General features: G+C 43.8%; 1 protein-coding gene across 1 annotated transcript in view; it reads left to right on the top strand.

Annotated features, from left to right (window-relative positions):
• LOC308313606 (NT-3 growth factor receptor-like) overlaps nucleotides 1-25,698 on the top strand; it is a gene marked incomplete at its 3' end in the record, with an annotated part of 222,417 nt that overhangs the window by 155,411 nt on the left and 41,308 nt on the right. The window contains exon 13 of the mRNA XM_080760819.1: nucleotides 16,795-16,983. Within this exon, the coding sequence (XP_080616945.1) occupies nucleotides 16,795-16,983 (189 nt within the window). The remainder of the gene's footprint in view (nucleotides 1-16,794; nucleotides 16,984-25,698) is intronic.

Below are 25,698 nucleotides of genomic sequence, written 5' to 3' on the forward strand. Positions count from 1 at the left end.
CTTAGACAAGAAATCATGTTTAAATCATTGTTTAACATGGGCGTCAATGGGACATTGTGACATCACCTATTTCAAGATTTTCAATATGTTCCCCTACTTGGATTTCTCAGGACTTTTGATAGGCATATGTTATTACTAACATTATGTATGAAACTAAACAAGTTGAAAGAGTTTCTGTTGACCCCTATTCTTTCTTAAATTGCCTGCACCAGAACACACGCATACAAAATATATTTAAATTGTTATGAAAGTGGCACAGAATTGTACCTTCAGTTAATCCTCATCATATTGTAGCCTGGTTACCCTGAAAGATTGCTTCACTGAAATAAAGTGCTGGGTGTCTCAAAACTTTTATTTGGCCCCAAAAGCTAACAATCTAACACTATGCATTCATACGAATATTGGCTTATTCTTCTGTTATCAGGCCCTCTACCAGAAATGTAAGAATATTTCTCATTTGTTTTTTAACCTTAAAACTCAGTACCAGGGATTCTCTGTCAGTAAAGAAGAACTATTGAATAAATGTGTGTCCGTCCCTGACCTGGTTGTTATGTTGTTAAGCCCTAATTACTGGATGTAGTTGCTACACATTCACACCATCCCCATGTCTATGCACAATATGTGTAGATGCCGTTAAAAACACATTCCAAAATGTCCATTTATCATAGGATTTGCTGTATAAAAAGCTATCGTGTAACCCCAGAGGGTCGATAGGGCCAGCTCTCTCCATCCCTCTCTGTCCTCGGCAGCTCTCATTGCCTCACTGAGTCCATTCTCTGATGTTATCTTCCCATCTTCTCTTTTGTCTCCCTCTTCTCCCGTCACCTTGTACAGTGCCTTTGCCGGAACCGTCCTGCAAGGCCTGAGGATCTAGTGATTATGTCTAAGATACCACCTCAGTTTACGCTTTATGACAGTGGTAAGCAGGTCATCATGTGGGCTGATGGCTTGGCTGATCTATTGCGTACTTCCACGTTTGTGACATGTTGGGGGTAGGAGATACCATCAGTCTTCTGTTGCATCTCATCTCCATGCTCTGTATTCTCTTCTGTGAAATAATGGAGGAGACTAAACCTGATTTGATATACTATACATTGTTTTCATATTTGCACATCTGTTTCACTTCTGACCTTTTAGGTATAGACAGTAATAGATCTGCGTTTAAATAATTTATGACCAAATACAGATAAGATGGAATGTTTGAGATCTCTAGTAAAGAGATGGATGACCATTTTTCTACGCTAACTAGTTTGCTAATTTAAATCTGGGCCCTATACCCCAGATTCTAATCCAGGTCTCCTGAGCAAGGACTGTAATTTTAACCACTGAGCAGTGGTGGCCATATTGTGTTTAGATTACTTTAAATCACAGAAACTATTATATGCTACATCATTTGGGCCAGAGTTGGCGTTCATCACGTGAAATTTTGTGGAACCACAAAATGTCTGCCACTGCCATGCCTTATATGGCCTATTATATAAAAAGCCTGCCTGCTTGTTCAGGGCACACATTGAATTGTGAGTATACAGTACTCAAGTATACTTATGAATGGACCCATCTGTCCATTTGGTTTCATTTAATGCTCTCAAGAGTTAAATTATTGTTAAACATCTGGCATTACCTAATTTACAAGAAGGCTACACAACTAGAGAATGTCGAAGAATTTCTATTGTGATCAACGTTAGGCCTGTTATCTCTCCTACGGCACCAGTGTCACATCAATAGTTTGGGGTCTGAGAGGCTAAATCACATGGTGGTCCGTATGCGTGGCTCAAATGCCAATGTGCCTTGATATGAAAAAGGGTTTGGTAATAAGCAGCGGTTCAGTCCACAGACTCCACGGTGCCTGCAGGACTGAAGTGCAGCATGTGTGCAGTCTGCCTGTGAGACCTGTTGATGTTGGAGCTGATAGGTGAGAGTAGCACTGTGGGACTGCAGACCTGGGCCTGTCCTCGTGTCAGCCAGGCTGGCCGGGAACAGCTGCTCGTTGACAGAGGTGACGGCAGGAGGCTGGCCTGGGAGGAGACAGACTGGGGAGAGCAAAGCAGCTCGCAGCACTTCAACGCACGCACGCACGCACGCACTCACACTCACACACACACACACACACACACACACACACACACACACACACACACACACACACAAATGTTTGTATCACTATACTTGCGAGGACCATTTTCATACACACGCAGTATACACAATGACGGAGGGAGGGACACCATCTCTACCGAACTTGAGCCACGGGAGACACCACCGAGCGGCCTAAGGGCCGGGAGTTGCCCTGTCGACCGCTGCAAAGTTCAGTAGAGCCGACTCATCCCTGTCCGTCCGAGTTGTAACCCAATAGCATGTGGTGTTAAAAGGCCAGGGAGAACATGTGTGTTTTTAGACGAGATTAGATCCATAGAAGGTGCAGCTTTCACAACCAGTGGCAGGGCGTTCCAGAGTCTGGGCGCAGCGACCGAGGTGTTTTCAGGTGAGTAGGAGGGATCTTCAGGACCATCTGGTCTGCTGATCTGAGTGCCCTAGTGGAGTCGGGGGGGGGGGAGTGATGAGGGCAGATACTGTATGTAGGGAGGTGCCAGACCATGAAGGGCTTTAAAAACAAACATTAAAACCTTAAAATGTATTCTGAATTTTACAGGCAGCCAGTGAAGGGAAACTAGGACGGGGGTGATGTGTTCTTGTCTACGGGTGCCGGTCAAAAGTCTAGCTGCAGAATTTTGGACGAGTTGTAGTCTGGAGAGAGATGAGGCGGTAATTCCTGAGGAGAGTGAGTTGCAATAGTCAAGTCTTGTTGAGATGAGGGCATGGATGTGTGTCAGGTGTGGAGAGGAAGGGCTTTATTTTGGTGATTTGTCTGAGATGGAAGAATGACCCTTTTGAGGTTTGAGTCTAGTATGACGCCCAGGTCTTTGGCTGTGTATGTACAAGGCGTGTATGTACAGAATGGCATTCCGTGCTATTTTGCCATATTTGGGTGAGATGGGGTTGGGCACACTGCATGATGCTCAAGCCTAGGGCTGTCTGTCACCATCATGATATTAATATATTAATATATTCATCATGATTTAATTGTGTTTTTTGCATTGGACATTGGGAACATAAAGAAAAAGTACATTTCCATTTTTTGGCTTTCTATAAGCTAAAGTTGCATGAGGCAGATATGACAAATAACAAATAAATAATATTTCGAGTTGCTCAAATAATTGCAATTAGGCGATTATGTAATGATTGTGAATGGCATGCACAAGTCATCATGCCTGTATTGTTATCAAATAAAAATATGTTCATTTGTAGGACATTTGTATAAGATAATTGTGCGTGCGTGTGTGCGTGCGTGTGTGTGTGTGTGTGTGCGTGTGTGCGTGCGTGTGTGTGTGTGTGCGTGTGTGTGTGTGTGTGCGTGCGAACCATAAAGGTATAAAATGAACTAGAGTGTTAACCAGAATACTCCCTTTATATACTCTTTACCCCTATTTGTTGACAGTAACGTTGCAAGGCTCATGCAAGCTTGTGCGCATGCAAGCGCGTCAGTCGAGCCTATTGGTCGAAAGCGTTTTCGCTCGTTGGTGCATGAAGCCCCAGCTGTGGTATAAGCCACAGGACCAGAATTGGCCACCATGACTTTAGCTTCTCCCTCTGTGCTCTGGGGGGGGGGGGGGGGGCATGTCGGTGCGAAGCAGTCATTCAGTCATTCAGTATGAAGGAATGCCCCACCCAGGCTGTGTAATTGTTTCTTGTTTGTTGTTCTCTCGTCTGTCTGCGCGGCGCTGCTCTTCTGTCAGCATCCCTGACATCTCTCCCTCCCTCCCTGAACCCCCAGCAACCCCCCCACCCCTCCCTCCCGCACCCACTCACCCCACACCCCTGCCTCCAGGAGCAAACCAATTACCGGAGGAGGTGTGTGTGTGGGGGTAAGGGGGAAAAGGGGGGGAAGGGGGGGAGGAAAGGGCACTCCGATAGGACGCTCCGATGAAGGCTCTGAGATGAGAATGCTCTGCCTGTCTCTATCGTTTAATGTCTGAGAGAGAGAGAGGTGGGGGGGGGGGGGGGGGAGGGAGGGAGAGAGAGAGAGAGAGAGAGAGAGAGGCATTAGAAGTGAGGGCATGCAGAGAACGGTGTGAAAACGTTGAGTGAGTCATCTACAGTATAAGGAACGAAAGACCCTCTCTCACATGCTGACACACACACACACACACACACACACACACACTGTGGAGATGATTCATCCACTCTGCTCCAGAGTAGGATGCCTTACAGCATTTCAGTTAACGTCGGCTTCATTGCCTTTTATCTGGTGTTACATAATGAATAATTGCACTAAATGTTTCAGTCATTTCTTATATATTATATCCAGCTCTGGTTTATATACCGTACAGTGTCAACGTAACCTCATACAACGTTTTGTATTATTGATTATGTTTTGTAATACTACGTAAATGTACAGGGCTAGCCTTTTATTATCACAATGCACTTCTCAGGGTAAAAGTAGTTATCACACAGTCTAACCCTGTCATCAGTCACATCACCCCTGTACTACACCAACTCCACTGTCTTCCCATCAAACACAGCATAGACTACAAGATCCTCCTCCATACATTCAAAGCCATTCATAACCTCCCCCAAAACTGTCTGACCTTGTCCACGTCAACATCCCCACCCGGTCACTTACTGTAGGTCTGCCTCCTCCATCACTCTGAAAGTCCTCCCAGCACGTCTCTCCACCATGGGGTCAAGAGCCTTCAGCCGCTCTGCCCCTCACCTCTGGAACTCCCTCCCACCTGATATTAGAAACATGGACTCTATCACCATTTTCCAAACTCACCTGAAAACCCACCTGTTTAGGCAGGCATATGGCTGACCTCTGCTGCAAGCTGTACCGTAGTTATGTTTAGCTTTTAACTATGTTTGTATAAACTGTTTTAACCTGTTGTACGGCAACCTTGAGTGCCCTGAAAAGGAGCCTTATAAATAAAATGTATTACTATTATTATTATTAACTGTAATTGTTATGTTATTAAATATATAGGGCCGCACTAGTGTAGCTCTTACTTCAGGCAGGGCTCCATTGAGTGCGTTGTGTAGCATTGCGTTTGCACGGTGTCAAAAGATGAACTGAGGTGAATGGGTGACGCTGTCCAGAGTAGACGCCGTCCAAACGCAACCGTCGGCAGTGGAGCACCCTTCATTGGTTAAGGGAACATTCCCTGCGTTGGCGATGATGCGACACCGACGGACACCCGATGAAAACAGTGGAGCCCCAGCGTTAGAGCATGTGCCTTTCACGCGGAAGGTTGTGGGTTTGAAATCTGGCCGGGGTTTATGTCAGCATGCATTGGCAACGGGTTCCTTGATGCTAAAATAAAATGTACTTCAGATCTGAGCCAGGTCTCCTGAGGAAGTGCGTCTGAAGCCAGTCCTTCCTGGGCAGGATAGTCTCCGGACGTGAAAACAAAACGTTATATTCGATTATGTGTGTGCTTCCTCCGTCACTGCAACTCAAACTTCTAAAAATAAATTGGGCCCATGTTTATTTTGGAGAGTGGCCATGAAACCCCACGAGGATTTGTTGACAGCTTTCCAATTACCCTGTGGTCTCCATGCATTATGTGGCCACTCCACCTCTACTAGTTGAATGACTCAATATTGTGCTAAAAAGATGAACTGCATGTATAATAGAATGGACTAGTAACCTGGCCCCAAAATACATAGCCTCAAGAAATCAGCCAGGACTCCATTGCTCACAGTACTATGACATGATACATCTGTAATATTAGCATTCCAGTATCAAGAAACACACACAGAGAACTTCCAAAACTCAAAACAAACTTAATTGCTATCTGGTTACTAAAACATGAATATAAACTGTATCTGTTTATGGTCAAAGATAAAAAGCAGAGACGGATCTTGACCAAATACAGAATGAGTGACCACAGTCTGGCCATAGAGAAAGGACGACACAAGAAGGCCTTTCTACCTCCAGAACAAAGAGTGTGTGGTCATTGTACCACAGCTGAGGTACACTTTCTAATTAAATGTAATAAATATAATATAAGAACCCGCATATTTTTTTATACATTTGAGTTGTTGAGGAGAGGGACCTGCAGCACACCTGGCTGCTCAGAATGTGACTGCAATGAGAGAGAGAGAGAGAGAGAGAGAGAGAGAGAGGGGGGAGGATGAGAGAATGAGCTGTCATAGAAACAGATGCAGTCACAATGAATTATAGCTATACGTTTTTTGTTTGTTTTTCATCTTAATGTGCGCGTGTGTGTGCGTGCGACGTGTGTGCGTTCATATTGTCCACAGTGATTTACTCTTGCAGATAAATCAGAAAGAAGAGTGATGGATGGATGAAGTGAGATCATTAACCACATGTCATGCCTCGTGTGAATATGCCGGAAGCATAGGAATGTATTGATTTCATTCTCTCCATATGTCTGTCTGTCTGTCTGTCTTCACAGCCTACTCATGTGATGAGGTGTAATGCTTAACTCATCCTCTGTGGTGTCTATAGAGGCCAGAGTAATGCTCAACGTATACTCTGTCACACCACAGTCTATATATAAGTCAGGCTTCAGTGTCCGAGTTTCCAGACTGAGCCGTCCCACCTCCGAAACGGTAGAGAAATGACAGAGTTACCATGTGGGGGTCCCCCGGGGGTCCCCGGAACATCCAGACCCCCAGGAACGTTCCCAGGGGGCTGGGCCGGTTCCGGCGTGCCACCTGCATCCGAAACGTTGCGAAATGACAGTTACCGTGTGGGGGTCCCTCTACTGTACCCTCTACTGCACTGTACTGTACTGTATTGGCACACCCGAAATCATACAGTTAATATGTGCGTGTGTGTTTGTGTGCGTGTTACACAACCATGCTGTTTTCGTGCCACTGGGTCGTGCCACCCACCCAGTCACACACATAGCTCCGTAAGGGAGTGGTTGCACCACTCAACATAGCTCCGTAAGGGAGTGGTTGCACCACTCAACATAGCTCCGTAAGGGAGTGGTTGCACCACTCAACATAGCTCCGTAAGGGAGTGGTTGCATCACTCAAAAAATCACAACCGTGTGAAGTGAGGGGCGCTAATATATAAAAGTCTAACTCATGTTGATTAGGTGATGTAATGGTGATGTAAAACAAACGATGTCAACACAAACATTAAGTTCTCTTTATTATTAATGGCATTTCATGTTTGTGTTGGGGACAAGATGACGTACATTTTCCCTTCAATGTCAAACATTGAACTAAAAACAAACACTAAACCTATAGATAGGAGGGCCTAGCGCCCCTCAAAAATAAGTATACAAATGTATACACCCTATATAATCATCCTGCTTGATGCTGAAGAAGAGAGTAAGCATAGTTAAGCATATTTATGTCATCAGCACAAACACCAGACAACGTTGCAGATTACAACAGAGTAGACTTTATAGGGCAGTTGTTCAGGAGGTAGAGCAGGTCGTCCAATGATCAGTGGGTCGGCAGTTCGACATGTTGAAGTGTCCTTGGGCACGACACTGAACCCTAGGCCATTTTTGAAACTATCTCCTCACCACTCGCCCTACACACTTCCACTCAAACCGAGTGGAAGTGTAGGGCGAGTGGCGAGGAGTTAGTTTCAAAAAGGGGGCTACGTTGCCTCCAATGAGTCGGTCGGTGCTAGCTTGCCACCATTGTTGTGTGCATGTGGGAAGTGAGAACGCTGGAGTCGACTGTTTACCACTTCACCTCTCACAATGAATGAATGAATGAACCATTATAAAGCACTTTGAGCACAAAGCGCTATAAAATGCAATTCATTAGACTAGAGTATCAAATAATGCATGTTGTAGTTCATACATGGCTCATGTTTCCTTTTCTTGTGAAACATGTCTTCTTTTGTTGTAGTTTATGAAACCGTTCTTCTTTTGTTGTAGTTTATGAAACAGTTCTTCTTTTGTTGTAGTTCATTTCCAACTGTCGTTGGAAAAAGAACTACAGCGCCAGTGAAAAAAGTAGGAAATACTCAAGCGATGTTATTTCTGTGGCAAATTTGTAGTTGGGCTCTGCGGTGACAACAAGTACAACTGTTTTAATGAGCGTAAGGTGAGAGACACTGTATTCACTCCAGAGGTTGGAATCCTGACGTTTTTAATGAGCCCGGGACGTGGGCAGAGGGACTACATGGCTTCTTTTTAGGGCCCACATGAGAAGCTTACCCTCTGCTCAGATGTTTTAATGTATCCCAGTGCTGCTGGGGAGAGATACATGGCACCTCACTTTAATTTAATTGGGTCCCACTGTCCTCAGCGCCGTGAACGTTTGAATAATCATGAATTTACAGCACTTATTTCTTCTTTTGTTTTTCCCTTTCCTTTTTGTTTTGTTTCACAACGTGTCTTGGCCAGATGGGCTGCAAAAAAAGAAACTCAATTAGAATATGTCGAATAAAATAACAATATCTAGAACATTGAGGAGAATATACACTACCATCAGATGCACAGCATGTATAAATACACAGATGACATCACTGAAGCCTGCAGTGTCATGACACATGTTTAACTTAAAGATAATTCAAAATGTCTGCAGCTGACTAGATCTTCAGGTCCAATCCTAACATTCCTTGTGGATTTGATGAATGTGAATAGTCTCCTGTATACAAATTACATGAACAACTTTACGACAGAATCTGTTTGATGATTAATCATTTGTATGTCATGCATATAGGCCTAATGTATACTACTTATTGTACTACTTATTGATGTTGACAAATGTGTCCCTATTTGGACCATGCTAGTCATCTGTAACCTGTTGAAGCAATAATCCACTGTGCTATTCCATGCCATTGGTCTCTTTAGTTCACTATAAAAACACAACACGAGATATATCTATCTTGAACGTGGTCAGAGCGCTCTGCGTCTCCCCCCTGTCCCTATCTCTCTCCCCTATCTCTCCCCCCCACGCACACACACACACACACACACACACACACACACACACACACACACACACACACTGAGCTTGAAGCATAGAATTATGAGGTGGGAAGTGGCTGCGACGTGCAGGCTCCGGTGAAAACAGCTAAGCAAACGGGTTGCTTTGTTCGAACGGCGCGAGTTTCTGAGGTTTCGTTGGTCTGACTCGCCCCATTGCTATAACCCCATCTCTATAATCCCGTCTCTATTCCCTAACCCCAAATGCAGCGCATGTACGTCGGAGTAACAAGATGGCGTACATGTCATGCCATGACACCCTGTCAGCTTGTACTGTAGATCGTCTATTTTAGCCTTTTGAACATTTTCCAATATGTTTGCATAAAGTATAGAATAGGACTTAAATGGGAGTATTTCTACATTGTGATATTGATACTTTTAATTAAATAAAATAAAATAGTACAGGTTCATGTGTCCTCACATACAGTAGGTCATATGTACTGTAAGCCAAGGTTTGAACTCATTAATAGTTCACTTTGTTACAGTAGGTTGCTTTGATGAAACACATGAAACACAGATGCTGCTGTGCTCTGTGGAACCCAGGCTGAGTAAGTACAATTACAAGCTCATCAGTCTGTGAAGCACGCACACACACACTCTCAAAGACATATCTCATGCAGCAATGACCACTGATGGGCACATGATGCCTCGACCAAATGGGGGAATTTATTCAAAGGTAATAACGTCCTTACAGCCAGTGAGAGGCAGGTATTGACACCGGAGGCCTGTCCTTTGATAAATGGAAGCAATAAAGTGTGACTGGCAGACTGTGGAACCAACTAGACACTGTGTGTGTGTGTGTGTGTGTGTGTGTGTGTGTGTGTGTGTGTGTGTGTGTGTGTGTGCGCGGCTTTGTGTTAACTCTCAGCATAAATCACAATGATCCTATACACTGGCTATTCTTTACACTACACAGGGGTCAATGTTGCTTCCAATAAAGCATAATGGTCAAGATGCAGCCATGTGTTCTACAGTGGGGTAATGGATGATGCTATACTGCACTGTTGCAAAACTGCCTCCAAGAGGAGCAGTTTAAACTGAACAGTGTGTTGCTGTTGGCCGTTTAGCCAATGAATGATCTACCACTGCTACTACTATGGTGGTCTGGTGCTTCCCCATATTGCTTAGCTTAGCAGAAATGTAAATTCTACGCGTGCACGCATCCATCCGCCTGGGTGACGGCAGACTGCTGGGTGAGCGCTGGAGCTTTGACATGGTGGGGTCAGTTCAACATATGGAATTAATTCTGTACTGGCCATATATGGAGTGTGTCTTGAGTGTACAGGGTTTGATGAGGTTAGAACAACATATGGAATCATCAGCTCCATATATGAAGATCTAAGGGTTTGAGGTCAGATGTAGAGTTGCTGGCCGGCTCCATATATGCAGATATGGGAGATTCCTCTAGGCACTGCTGGCCTCTATACTGTAGGCCAGGGTTTCACTGCTGGCCTCTATACTGTAGGCCAGGGTTTCACTGCTGGCCTCTTTACTGTAGGCCAGGGTTTCACTGCTAACCTCTATACTGTAGGCCAGGGTTTCACTGCTAACCTCTATAGGCCAGGGTTTCACTGCTGGCCTCTTTACTGTAGGCCAGGGTTTCACTGCTAACCTCTATACTGTAGGCCAGGGTTTCACTGCTAACCTCTATACTGTAGGCCAGGGTTTCACTGCTGGCCTCTATACTGTAGGCCAGGGTTTCTCAAAGTCCATGAGTGCCTCAGAATACTTTTATAACATTCGGAATTTATCAATGTCACTTGCACTGTACTTGGTGTGTTCTTTTTCCGTCCAAATAGTAAATCTGTAAGCTCACAACATGCCATGTTGTGACACGTTGTGAGCTTGTAGATCGGCTACCTTTTGGTGAATCGTCCCCCCAGAATAGGAATCCCGGGGTTTAAGTGGTTAGAGGCCAAGTATAACAAATATTTTCAATCTGTCCTCCTAACGCAAAATGATATTCACTCCTTTTCACTCCTTTTCCTTGTGACTGTATCTTTGGGGAAAAGATTTATATTGTTACGTACCGCTAATATGACATGAGGTGCTATATATAGTAACAATGTATTTCAGGGGTGCCGTCCGTGGATGAAGGTTATTTACAGGGGTGACCTGAGCCAAAAGAAGTTTGAGAACCTCTGCTCTATAGACTATGGTGAGCCATGCATCAGGCCTGAACTGAAGTTTGAGAACCTCTGCTCTATAGACTATGGTGAGCCATGCATCAGGCCTGAACTGAAGTTTGAGAACCTCTGCTCTATAGACTATGGTGAGCCAAGCATCAGGCCTGAACTGAAGTTTGAGAACCTCTGCTCTATAGACTATGGTGAGCCAAGCATCAGGCCTGAACTGAAGTTTGAGAACCTCTGCTCTATAGACTATGGTGAGCCAAGCATCAGGCCTGAACTGAAGTTTGAGAACCTCTGCTCTATAGACTATGGTGAGCCATGCATCAGGCCTGAACTGAAGTTTGCGTGCGTGCAGCGCACGTCAGAGCTCTTTATAAGAGACTGACAGCTCTTATTGTCAGCACATACCAAGCTCCCGACGCGTGCATCAATCTGAAAACCCACTATACATAGAGGGTTATAACCTTCCAGCAGAAAGGTCACGCGAGTCAAAGGAGCTCATTGTCTTCCTGTCGTGTCAGTTCCTCCGTGTGTCCATTAACTGTGGATCTAGCCCACCTATAGCATGACCTTTAGCAGCCCCATGAAACATACTTATCTTTTACAGCCTTTCACCCTTCTACCCCCACCCCCCCTCTCTCACCCTTCTACCCCCACCCCCCTCTCTCTCACCCTTCTACCCCCACCCCCCCCTCTCTCACCCTTCTACCCCCACCCCCCTCTCTCTCACCCTTCTACCCCCACCCCCCCCTCTCTCACCCTTCTACCCCCACCCCCCCCTCTCTCACCCTTCTACCCCCACCCCCCTCTCTCTCACCCTTCTACCCCCACCCCCCCCTCTCTCACCCCCCTCTCTTCTACCCCTATTATTATACTGTATATTTCTTACAACTTAACCTTAAAATATGTTTTGTCCCGACCAGGCTCTTTGGTGTGGTTTGGGCTTTAGACACAAAGTGCCTGAGCATAGAAAAATGCTGTATACTGTAGCCTACATTTAATTTACATAATTTAGAATTTAATTAAAACTAAGGAGTTGACTGTGTTCCCAACCTGACCGCTTTAGTGTATTATTTGTTCGTAATTATTGAAGTGAGATAATGGCTTTTCTTAAATTAACATTCAAATGGAGACAAACTATTCATGCGGCTTGAAGTTGGCTATACAACCATGAGTCTATATGCGTGACGCCTGCGAGGAATATGAAATGCCAAGATAATTGCCTGCGCTGATCTGTCTGCTGAGAAGAACATCCTCCTGCAAATATTTGACAATTATTCATTGTATAAACATGCTAAATGTGTTAAAGCGTCTTCTACAATCATATACTATAAGCGGAGACTGATACCATATCCTGTAGTGCTCAGAGGCTGTTGGTGCTCAGTGTGCTGTAGTGCTCAGAGGCTGTTGGTGCTCAGTGTGCTGTAGTGCTCAGAGGCTGTTGGTGCTCAGTGTGGTGTAGTGTAGGAGACTGATACCATATCCTGTAGTGCTCAGAGGCTGTTGGTGCTCAGTGTGCGCTGCGAGTCTTCAGTAAATGCCAAGCAATGTTAGGATGCTCACTCAAAGTCCACAGAACATTTATTCAACTTTAACTTTGGCATTTCAAAGTAACACAGTGGCTTGAATATAGAACAATCAGCAGGTCTCAGGCTCCGGATGACGCAGCAGACCGCCCGCTGCACATTGTTCCCACAGAGCACTTTGTCTCTTCATTGTTTATTCCTTTAAAGCTGGTTACTAAGTGTTGTGTTCGGCCCAGCTTAGCTGTTCCACAAGCTTACGAGGTGTCACAATGTATTAATTTCTGTAAGCTCTCGTGTGTGTGTCCGCAGCTCACGCGCACACACACATTATGATTGAACTTAAAACATGAAGCAGAATAACGTACCGTAAACTGCAAGCAGATAAACTGCAGGCCCATACGTACCTACATACCAATATTCGGTTCTAGATGTTCAAACTTTATACATCTGTCTTGTTCTTGTTTTTTTTGTTTGTTGTTTTCATACATGTCTCTCCCCCCCACACACTCCCTCTCTCTCTCTCTCTCTCTCTCTCTCTCTTGATTAGGATGTTTTGTAAACCGTAGGGCAGTGCAGTTACAAAAGCCATATGCTAAAAGCACAACACAAAAAAGCCTCCCCGGAGGGCTCGTTACGTTCCATTGTGGTCATTTGCTCTCTCTCTCTCTCTCTCTCTCTCTCTCTCTCTCTCTCTCTCACAGTGAAAGCATTGTGCGCTTGATGATTTGCATTCCTCCACGCTTTCCATCTCTCTGTCCCTCCTCTTGATACCTGTCCTGCACCCACCCCTTCCCCTCCCTCGCTCTACACCACCTGGCAGGCACTCTCCTTTCCATTACTTATCCCCATCTCTCTCTCTCTCTGTCTCCCTCTCTCCCTCTCTCGTGTTCTCTGTCAGCTGTGAAGGTTGAACGTGTCAGCGGTATTAACAAGAGAGAGGCCTGATGTGTTGTGTGTTCCTAACCACAGAATGTACCTTACATCAGGCATTCTCAGCTGGCATGCTGCTGACAACATACAACATTGGACTGTCATGTCCCTGGGGCCAGAATCCACTATATACATACCGCACACACGCACGCACACGCACACGCACGCACACACAAATGGAGGAGGTGGGGGGGACAGCTAGGAACAAACACTCTGGTGGGCAAAAACATTTAATCTCACACTCACAGTTTTCCGATCCAAACAGTGTATGTTGTCTGGCGGGGAGCCAAAACACCAAAAACATGAATTTAGAAATGTTAGCAATAGCTAGCTATGAGGCTGCCTGTCACACATAGGCTCTATTAGGCTGTCACACACTGTTTGCTGTGTTGACATTTACATATTTGTCTGTCAACTGTGCCTACACACACATCCTGCAGCCAAGTACGGCCTCACATTGCAGAGCAGCCACTTAACTGTACCCATGGTGGATGTGTTTACCGGTGAAATTAATGATCCTTTTGTAACACGCAATTAAAGAAAGAAAAGAGGTGCTTTTAAAATGTGCTCTGCATAGAGAATGTAGACTAGAGAGAGAGAGAGTGAGTGTCTGCACGTGCGCGTGTGCGCACGTGCGCATGTGAATGCACGTCTGCAAATATGTGCGAGGGAGTGAGTGAGTCAGATTGTTGTGAAGCAGCACAGCCTCTCTCCTCCTCCTCTGTATGTCTCATCATGTCAGGTCCAGATGTTCTGTCCTGCTGCTCGCATCCTTCCTTCACAACACCTCCTTGCTCTCGGTAGTATAGACAGACCCTTACGCAGTGGCGGAAACTTGAAAGTCACTAAGTACATTTACTTAAAGTAGCTATAAGCAATAATATTTTTGATAATTTTATTCATTTATTTTGTCCCTGTGACACATCTAGGGGCCACAATCTGCATTCAAAGATGTTCCTAGAAGAAGCTTTATTATTGGTCGAAAAAATAAAACCCAGTCTAAATGACTAACCAATCAGGAAGTATACAGTCAACAGTCTTGGATCATAGCTTCATTTTTATTGAGTTTTTGTCTGTGAAAAAAGGTAGTCGACGAAAAACAATCGTCATAGTTTTAGTCGAACTTAACGCGACTGTTATCGATCCTCAGCCACCACCAAGGGGTGGTGGGTGAGGATCCGCCGAGTCGCAGGCATGGAGAACATGAGCCAACACAACAAAGTACTACACATATTCTAGAGTTTATTACACACACACAGAGAGAAATATATACAGTAAGAATTGGATGACGTCCCTAGCAGATTATGGAAACAAAGAACAAGCATGCAGCTCGCATCATATTTCACATACTGACACTGTACAGACACCAGACAGTAGTGGACAGGCATCATGTCCTTCCATGGTTATCATTATTATGCTTATGAAGATAAATGTTTTGTCAGGCAGCTGAGGTCATATATCATAACAAAGGCTGTGTACTGTTTCACTTCCTCCGAGACTTTCCCTCCTGAGTCCTATACCCAGGTCGGCCCTAAAACAGTCAGGAGAGGTTTTCCCTCTCCCGACTGAACTCTCAAACTCCTACCACCACGCCACGCAGGCAGCCACGCACAAAGTCACTCATCGCTGTGCAAATCTCCCTTTCCATCATCCACTATCTTCTTTATCACTATCTTCCTTATACCTTACCTCCCTTCTGCCTGTCTTCCTTGACCCTCCACAGATAAATTGTACCTTTACTTTAACTGTTCTATACTGCATAACCCGTGTTCCCCGCTATTTAATCCAATATTCTACGCTGCCGGGATTGTTTTATTACCTTTAGAGCATACGCCGAAGTATTTGCAGCTTTCAACCACGAAAATCCGGCGAAAAATAGTCCAATGGTTTGTTGTTGATCAGACAAGCCAGCGGCCATGACAATGCGAAATGAACTCAGCCTGCACAGCATGTTGTAGTCTAAACAAACGGCCCGTTCACATGCATCGGGCTCAATTTCCCAGAAGCCCTAGCAGCCCAGAGGATGACTTGATTTCCGGTTTCGTCATCATAACGCGACGGCCTCGTCACCAGGTCCGGTGTTTCTTTTTAATTATTTTAAAACAGCAAATTAAATGCATTAAACAAATAGCGGGTTTAGCGTATTCCGTGCGGTGGAATCCTGGATTAAACAATAACCGCTGTCAAAGTGTTAAGATCCATGTCTCCTCTGTAGAGTTCACATTATTTGTGTTGACTCCATGTATTGTTTTTTTCAATCATGGAGATGTCTAATGGTTCCCTTTCTATGCTTGCAACATGTCGTGTAAGCAGTTCTGGAGAAATGCGTGTCTGATTTGAATAATCAATTGTTCCTATGGAGATGAATAATAATTGTGAATGGATAAATGCATATCGGCTAGGGAGACCGTCCTGATTGAAGTATCGTGTTTGTGTTGGAGCGTGAGGGCGTTCATTATTTTTGTGGAATTGATTTCTGTTGGCTGACTGACTGCAGTGGTTGATGATGGCTTAATGAATACATTGTTATTGTAATCTGTATGGTTGGTAGAGTATGTTAATTCCATAATAACTAAAGCACCAGCAGTGGTTGCTTTTCCAATGGAAACCTCTTATGTCCAAAACTGTTACTTTTCAGTAGAAAACGTGGCAAGCTCGAAACACGTCGCTTCACGCTGCATTTGGAGCTTGTGGATCTACTACTTTTGACATGGGCTCCATCAGAACGCAGGTTCTAACAGATTTGAACATACAAGGTTTCCATCCGACATTTTCTTTTTGAGCGGAGCACACCGCTCCAATGCCTGGCTTCACGTGTCCCTATGTGTCTGTGGGCCCTATTTTGTGTGTCTTAAGTACCAGGTCCTATGACTTAACTTAAGATCTGAGGCGTGGTCAATGCTGTTTAGCTATTTTGAGACCTGGTACTTAAGACATGCAAAATAGGGCCCAGTGTGTCTATGTCTGATTGGGGTATGGACAGTACCGTCGGGTGACCTCAAGTGGCACTGTTGAGCAGCCTAGAGGCCCATTCACGCTGACCACTATTACTATAACAATACAAGTATTACTAAAAAATAAAACAGTACAGTACAGTAACTATCACAATAAAAGTAGGCTTATAGTTGCACCACTTAATTCACACGAGTGTGATTCTTTCTTTTAAAAGTGTAATGCATCTATTAACAACAAACTAATCCATCTTTCTCTCTCCCTGCCTCCCCGTAGGTCCAGTAGCAGTGATCAGTGGCGAGGAGGACTCGGCCAGTCCCCTCCATCATGTGAACCATGGCATCATCAGCCCCTGCACTCTGGACACGGGTCCCGACGCCGTGGTCATTGGCATGACCAGGATACCCGTCATCGAGAACCCACAGTACTTCAGGCACGGACACAACTGCAACAAACCGGCCACTTGTAAGTGTCCATTTTAAATATTTATTACTGACAGGGAGTGAGATGGGTGATGAGTGACACGCAGCAAAGGTTGTCGGGATCGGGAGTTGAACCCACGACCCGCTGTCAGGCTGGATTGACAGCCGAGGTGCCCGGACTGCTAGGCCGGCCCGGGCCAGTGTCCAACCATTCTGCATCAATCAATTACTTTTGTTGAGGCGAACGGAGTGACAAGTACCGGTAATCTAGATACATTAGAATACATCATGCATGGGAAGTACATTTAACAATCTGGTTGGTGCTGTAGTTCTCTGACAAAAGCAGGGAGAAAACATACCTATATACGTAGGTATACTGCATCTGGTTTGTTTACTTAAGTAAAACTAGCAATACCACAACATGCAAAACTCAGTCACAAGTAAAAGTCCTGTATTCAAAATTGTACTTTAGTCAAAGTACCATCAACTTTTTTCTTTTGTCATTTGCCAAACTTTTTCTACAAGATACTGTACGTGGCGCAGTGCAACACGTTGTGAGCTTGTGTATTTTCGTATTGAGGTACTGTAGGTACCCTCACAAAAAACATGCAGTAATCCTGGTCTCTAAACTGCCTCCCCTGGCCAGCTGGGGCGCCTGATGGAGGGGAAAGAAACTGGTTGGAATAACGTGTTCCTTCCACACGCTACGTCCAACCAGGGAAACTCCCCCCTGTCAGGTGTAAAGGAGCAACTTGGACACTCAGGCATGAAGGAAGCATGAGTTCAAGTCCGTTGCTCTCCCCATGGGACTAGGTTGGCAGAGGGTGGATAAAAAATATTATAAAAAAATAAAAAATAAAAAATAGCCTACGTATAAAATAGGTCTTAAAGCTGTATGTTTTGTAATAATCTAAATCTGCAAAGTAACTACTAGTAACTAAAGCTGTCAAATAATTGTAGTGGAGTAAAAAGGTGCAATATTTGCCTCTGAGATATAGTGCCGTATACTAAGCTTAATTTAAAGTACCTCAAAATTGCACAGTACTTTACACCAATGCTATACTGTACTTTACTGTACTGTATAAGAGAGGAACTGCTTGTGTCATGCAACCAAGCTGTACCCAATACAATAACTACTAGGCCTGTGCCACGGCATCATGGCTCTATGATATTCAGACTGTCAGAATATATGGTCATAAGACCAAAGGAACATAACATGTACTTCTAGTCATTTCCCATCGAAGACGAGACATTTTGTCAACAATGGTCTATTCTTGTGGGCTTTTTGTCAAGTTTAAAGGGGCTAAATAACACAGAGCACCAGCTCGGCCTTGCTTTATGTCTATGGTATCAGTCAGAGTAGTATTCTATAGAACCATAAGCTAAGCACAAGGTGATGTCGCGAATTGTATCAGATGGATGCTACCATGGGTCAATTGGCTCCATATAGCCACAAGGCCACTGGCTTAAGGCTGGTAAAATACCTACTGTACTCCCCCCAGGCAATCAGGCTTGTGAACGAACAGACCAGGGAAAAAACAATCGCTAAAGAAACCCTGAACTTGAGCTGCTGACTTGCCTATATTCTTTAATTATTGCATTTCCTGAAGCCCCCTGATTTTGTTTGTAGCTCATATCACAGTATCTCACAGGGAGAAAAGGAAGGCAGAAAATGTATATTTATTAAAATATCTCCACTATTTTCCACAAGATTCAGACGCACGGACAGGGGCGAAAACTTTGTCATTTGTACACTCTCAGACTTATGGTGAAACACCAGCATTGTAATTGCATGGCCGACGTGAAGTCCACACACCGGCTTTCTGACAGGGTGATAAATAACGGTTCCAGAAACAGTTCCAAATGAGACAGAACTGATTCGGGTTCCTCAATCAATGTATCCCAAGATTCCCGACCCTAGGAGACACATGCCTTTGAGCTTCAGCTATTTCCTAGTCGCAACGTGACACATGCATTTGAGCTTGTAGATCAGCTATTTCCTAGTCACAACGTGACACATGCCTTTGAGCTTGTAGATCAGCTATTTCCTAGTCCCAATCTGACACATGCCTCTGAGCTTGTAGATCAGCTATTTCCTAGTCCCAATCTGACACATGCCTCTGAGCTTGTAGATCAGCTATTTCCACTGAATGTTCTCCTGTTATGACATGCCCAGAATATAGGGCCGCTAGGGCTGCTGTGGTTAGTTAATTAGAGCTTCCTCTGTTTGATATTGAAATGGTTCTAGCAGACTGCCGTCTGTGAACTGAGTGCAAGCTGCTTTCATTCTCATGCTGTCATACTCGTTAACCTTCCACTCACCGGACACCCCTCTCTCTCTCTCTCTCTCTCTCTCTCTCTCTCTCTCTCTCTCTCTCTCTATTGAACAAAGATAGCACTCTGTCACTCCTGTGTAGAGAATCACTTCTCGTCTTTACAGCCACATAAATCTCCCCCAATCCCTTGTGAGACAACACGTGTGCACGCGCACACGCACAAACCCACGCACGCATCGATGCTATTGCCCACGGCAATGCTGATCCATCACAGGAGTCACCTTGTGTGGTTATCACCCACCATATTTTTACTGGCGTTCTGTGCGTGCGTGCGTGCGTTTGTTCGTGCGTGTTCCCCTAACTGTATTTCTTCTCTATTGCTTGTGTGAACATGTAATAAATCCAACATCATCATCTTGTGAATTGATGTGACTCAGTGACGCACATATGCATGCACGTACGTACGCACGCATGCACGCACGCACGCACGCACGCACACACGTATGCATTTGCACTCTAAAACAGGCTTCATCATTGATCAGATAAGCCCAATAAATCTCACAGGCTTTAACCATAATTGTACGAACTGCCCCTTTAGCAGCATCTGCACAAGTAGATTGTCACATTTACCGGTATTCTAATTTATTTTTATTTATTTCAATTGCTTGAGTTGCAGGTGTGTTTTTTTGTTTTTTGTTCTTTCCTTCTTTTCCATTCTACCTACAGTAGAATAGAATTGAATGTGTTTATTTCCCAGAGGTGCGTGTTTGGTTCCATCAATGCCCTTCATTCCAATACACAAGTGAACTTTTCAACCCGATTTTTAATTGAAATCTCCAAGGTTATTATGTACTTGATAATTGAAGTGAGTGCGCACGCATGCACACACACACACACACACACACACACACACACACACACACACACACACACACACACACACACACACACACACACACCGCCCCAGCGATCCATCATCTGCTGTTTTATTTGACCTGCATTGGTGTAGAAACATTACACACTATGTACAGTACAGTACAGTACAGTACAGTACAGTACAGTACAGTACAGTACAGTACAGTACAGTACAGTACAGTACAGTACAGTACAGTACAGTACAGTACAGTACAGTACAGTACAGTACAGTAGAAGTCTAGCTTGTAAACCTCTTGTAGATAACGTAAAAACACCCCAAATCAAAATTGTACTTCAGTAAATGCACTTAGTTTTTTTTTCCACCTGAGCAGTACATCAGTAGCCTGGCCAGCTTTGCCAGACATAACGTGGTGTAACGACTCACTGAGTATAGGGATGGTACAATAAGGCAAAGATGTTTTAATGCCAACAATTGTGTTTTATTCCTGTTGTTTTTGTGGCATACAAGGTTAGTGAAGACAATAGCTACAAAGTGTTTGCAGGGCTGAGCAGGACCTGAAGCAAAGAATCAAACACAATATCCTAACACTTTATCCTAACAAAAACCCCTCCCGAATCTGACTACCTAACTGATACCTTAATTAGCAAAAATAAAACCTAACTATCTGACTACTCTATTCTTCTACCTAACTCAAAACAAAAATACAATGTGAGGTGCCCGCTTAACTACCTATAGATCACGCCCTGGATCACAAATATACAATATGCACTTTAAACATTATTGTATAGGTATGTAGCAACAAGGTTTTACTCAATAGATGAAAGGGGTTAAGACATTATCTTTTCCTGTCACTACTCTACTCTAGAGTTTGAACTGAATGACAGTGGCCAGGAGTGGAGTCTTCAGGGCGGTTTTAAGCCGACTCAGATGTGGCATCCTGTAGATGCCACAGGATTAGGAGCAGGCGACCAATCATGGAGCGTCAGGAACGCTCCCCACCAATGGCTGCGCTGACGGATCTGCAGGGACGAATACAAGACAAGCGGGGCGCGCACATACAGACAGACACGACACATAGCAGACCCATATCCCTATATCCGTAACACGTGGATTCACTACTGGGTCACATTGAAATTCCGTGTGATTATTAATGTGATTATAGATGAAACATTATGTACAATGTCAACGCAGTGGGACCCGCCGTGAGCTTGTAGATCGGCTGTTTGGTTGTATGGGTTTTACTTCAGGCAGCTCTTGTACACTACACTATGTATATCCTAGTTGACAGGCCAGGTCTCAGAGCTCATTATAGATGTGCTAATTGCATCCAAGAGGCGGAACGGTCAGCTTCCTGTGTGTGTGTGTGTGTGTGTGTGTGTGTGTGTGTGTGTGTGCGCGCACGCACGCACGCGTGTGCGCGTGCAGGGCGGAGGATGTGTGGACTGTACTTTCAAAGTACTCAAAGTTGCTTCCAAGTATTCGAAGTAATGTAGTCAGCTAAGCAAACAAAATGGAAATAGACGTGTGTGCTGGCCAAAATGTGCGTATGCGTGCGTGCGTCCACCCCCCACTGTTGTGCGTCCACTCAGCCATGCTTACAGCATCTGCTGGCTAGATGTCTGACGCTGCAGCGACCTTGACGTTGACTCTCTACAACTTAGAGGTCACAACACATTAAGTCTATAGTGTTGCTGAGTAGAGACAGTTGGATGAGACAGTAATCTTATCAAGGAACCGGCCAGATTCCACACGGTTATTTAACCACTTAACAGCATATAGATGCTTGATTCTAGCTACAGATGCTGAAAACCATGAGAAAAATCTATGTTTTATATTTTATTTGATATTGTTTTCGAATGGACTTGTCATAACTGACGATATGGGTCTGAAACAATGATGTTCGTTATACCTGGGTGCTTTGTCTAATTGTCTTTGATCATCAAAGTGTGGTTAGAAAGTCAGCTGTGTGTAGAGTATTACATCAGTGAGTTAAGAGGGAGTTCAGAGGAACAGATATAGTGTAGAGTATTACATCAGTGAGTTAAGAGGGAGTTAAGAGGAACAGATACATAGTGTAGAGTATTACATCAGTGAGTTAAGAGGAACAGATACATAGTGTAGAGTATTACATCAGTGAGTTAAGAGGGAGTTCAGAGGAACAGATACATAGTGTAGAGTATTACATCAGTGAGTTAAGAGGGAGTTCAGAGGAACAGATGCATAGTGAACTATGAATAATAACAGTTTATTGTTGTTCCGCTCTGAGCTGGACTGGCAGCAGTCAAACACTTCTGAATAAATCACTACCAACGTGAATGCATCTCAAATGCATTTGAACTAATTCTCTTGTTTTGCATCGCCTGTTTCTAGACCTCGCTATGGCAAGAAGAACATAATCAAGCAATTAAAATGACAATATCAATATTTACAGCACGGGAAAAGTATTTTATGCAAAACAGAAATTTGATTGTATTAGGCTACATTATGATATGTATACTGTAATATGTCATTCATGTTCAAGCACAAACAGGGTTAGGGTATGTGGTGATCATTGAAATTGACAATTTGATTGACATACTCATATCACGAAACAGCTGTTTTTAGCATAAATTCACAAGTTTAATGATTTGTTGGAATAACACAAATAACCTGTTCCATTGAATCTAATGTTATTATCCGGTCACAAGATGTTAATACTTTTCATTGGTTTCATTTCTTTTTAAACCCAGTCAATTTCACTTTCTCTTTAAAACAAATCTCAAAAATCTCAAAAATAGCATATCTACAACAGCACAAGCTCACAATGTGTCACATGTGTAGACATGCTATTTTCATGTATTTTGTGTGACACTTGTATTATGAACAACAAAAACATAAAGATTAAATATAGAAACGCAATGTTTCTGCCAGACATCAACAATAATATATTCTAACTTTATTATTGCTATCAGTTGTACCCTGTTATCTGAGACTGAGAAAATTATTTTCTCCACACGCACGCGCACACACACACACACACACACACACACACACACACACACACACACACACACACACACACACACACACACACACACACACACACACACACACACACACACACACACACACTTATTTTAACAGCATCCATCTATGATTCATCATTATTTTTGTTTTCCTACTGTAATTCAGAGTGTAAGAATGTAAGAGTGTAAGCAGAATGCATTAACCTTCCAATATTAACCAGTGTTGATTTCGTCCACTAAAACTATGACGAAAGATGTTTGTCGACTACGTTTTTCCCAGAGGAAAACAAATTACAACTAAAAATCAGACTAAATGTGCAACCAAGTGTAAAATCTGCCATTATGACACCATCAAGGCCCGTCAAAACATTTTTTTTTCGACAAAATCAACTGTAGATAAGGTCGACTAAAGTCACATGATATTGAATCGACTTTAATCGAGCTGTAGTGTGTACAGATAGGTGGTTGTTAAAACTCAATGTCTGCCAAGGACTTAATTAACTTCTTTTTTTATCAACTCCCACAGCGCCAACAACGCCATTAACGCCTTTTTAAAACGTGTATAACGTTGGGTTTTTTTGTAGGCCTACTAACAAACAAAACAATGCACCATATCCAAAGATATTTCGAACTGGTGCATATAAAGTGTGATACCCTGAACCAGGCTGATTTGCACCTTTCTACCCACAGGTGAGCATGAGTTAACTCACACACTAATAGTTAGTAGATTGAGCTCCATTACCATGTGTGTTGCATCGTTCCCAAGTAGGCCGGTGGCCGACTGCGACGGCCACGTACAGGTCTAGTATATATAAATCAGCTACAGATATTGTGATGTGTTGTGGATGAAATGTCATTGATTATTGCAGACATCGCGTATCGTGATATCATCGCAATCGAGCGCCAATATATCGTCATGGTGGCATCCCCCTCCTCTATGCAGAGCAGAGTGGGTTGTGTGTGTGCGTCTCTCTAAAGCACTCTCCATCTCTCTCACTCTCTCTCTCTCTCTCTCTCTCTCTCTCTCTCTCTCTCTCTCTCTCTCTCTCTCTCTCTCTCTCTCCTTCACTCTGACACCCTCTACTGCTCATGGCTTAGAACTCATCTCTGATTCAGCTCATTCTCATGTCTGCCTGCAGGCAGAGAGAGAGAGAGAGAGGGAGAGAGTTCCGTCCTTCATTCATTCATTCAGTTCAGACCACGACCTTGCCCCTCCTTGGGAAGAGGGGGAAAGTAGGTGCCTGCACTATAGCACGTATCTGCATATGCAGAATAGCACAGTCAGTATACTGTATGGGACATTTCACATAAAGAGGCGTACTTTTAACTGTTTCGATACATAGCATATACAGCCTATAATGTCCCTTTATTGAAGGCTGGAAATTATGTTTTATGAGGGGCTGCAAAAGTAGAGACAAAACACTGGCACTCGCATTTTTCAAAAGTCTTTCAAAAACATTTGCGATCTACAAGACGATCAACTACCAGGGCTTAAAGTTATTATGGTGGCTATTCATTTGTTTACAGAATGAAACATCTGGTGTTTTGCCTACAGTAAGTTTGAGTTTAGTTTGCTCTTAATTGTGAGAAACTTGCTCAAAGTATGTGTGTGTGTGTGTGTGTGTGTGTGTGTGTGTGTGTGTGTGTGTGTGTGTGTGTGTGTGTGTGTGTGTGTGTGTGTGTGTGTGTGTGTGTGTGTGTGTGAACTAGAGTGTGGATGGTCTGACAGGGAACTATACTGATTTGTTCCACAAAAGCAGAGTGAGGAATAACAAGGGAGGGCATATTGACTGTCTACATTAATGCACAGTGTCATTAACTATGACATCGTTTTCCAAATAGTTATTTATTCATTGTTGAATACAATTCATTAAAATGTAATTTAATATTATTCTATACATTTAATGTTATGTACAGTAGGCATGCTCAGTCAAGTTGCATGCTATATCAGAAATAAACGTCCTTTTTTCAGGAGGATTATATTGGTATTCATCCTTTTCAGCCACAGGGAAATGACTGTGTTGTTGGAAAGTGCCTGCTTGTTACAGTGACAGTGGCTGCCTAACGCACTGAACTGTTTGACACATTCAAAATAAACATGCTCTGAAAATGCACATCCTTAGCATTGACGAATGTCCTATAGGACAGACGAAAATAATTAAAAGAAAAGTTTTTTCTTTTGCAAGTTTACTGAAAATGCAAACCCCATGGCCCACCCATTGGACCACTTATTGGCTGCCCTGTTAAGTGGTCAGATCCATGGGTCACCCGTGAGCACTAGTGAGATTTTCAAGTGGGCCACCTGATCAGACAAGGTTGCGAGCCACTGCTTTAGTTGATTTGTAGGCTGATCAGGCTGCAGCACCAGCAGTATGTGTGCAATTTCCAAGTGGATTATAACTGATTCCCAGCCCATTGGTATGCGACTCGGACGGTGCTGAGTTGACAGAAGTGTGCAGGCATAGCTTCGCACACCAACTTAGTTCCAGAGGTTGTTGGAAGCACTGCTCAGCACTACTAGCAATGAACCTGGAGTTCCCAAACCTTTCCATGGCAAGAACCCCACACTATAGCAATAGCCTCTGGCTGCAGACCCCACT

The sequence above is a fragment of the Protomyctophum bolini genome (genome assembly GCF_963924005.1).
Source record: "Protomyctophum bolini genome assembly, chromosome: 4".
NCBI lineage: Eukaryota > Metazoa > Chordata > Actinopteri > Myctophiformes > Myctophidae > Protomyctophum > Protomyctophum bolini.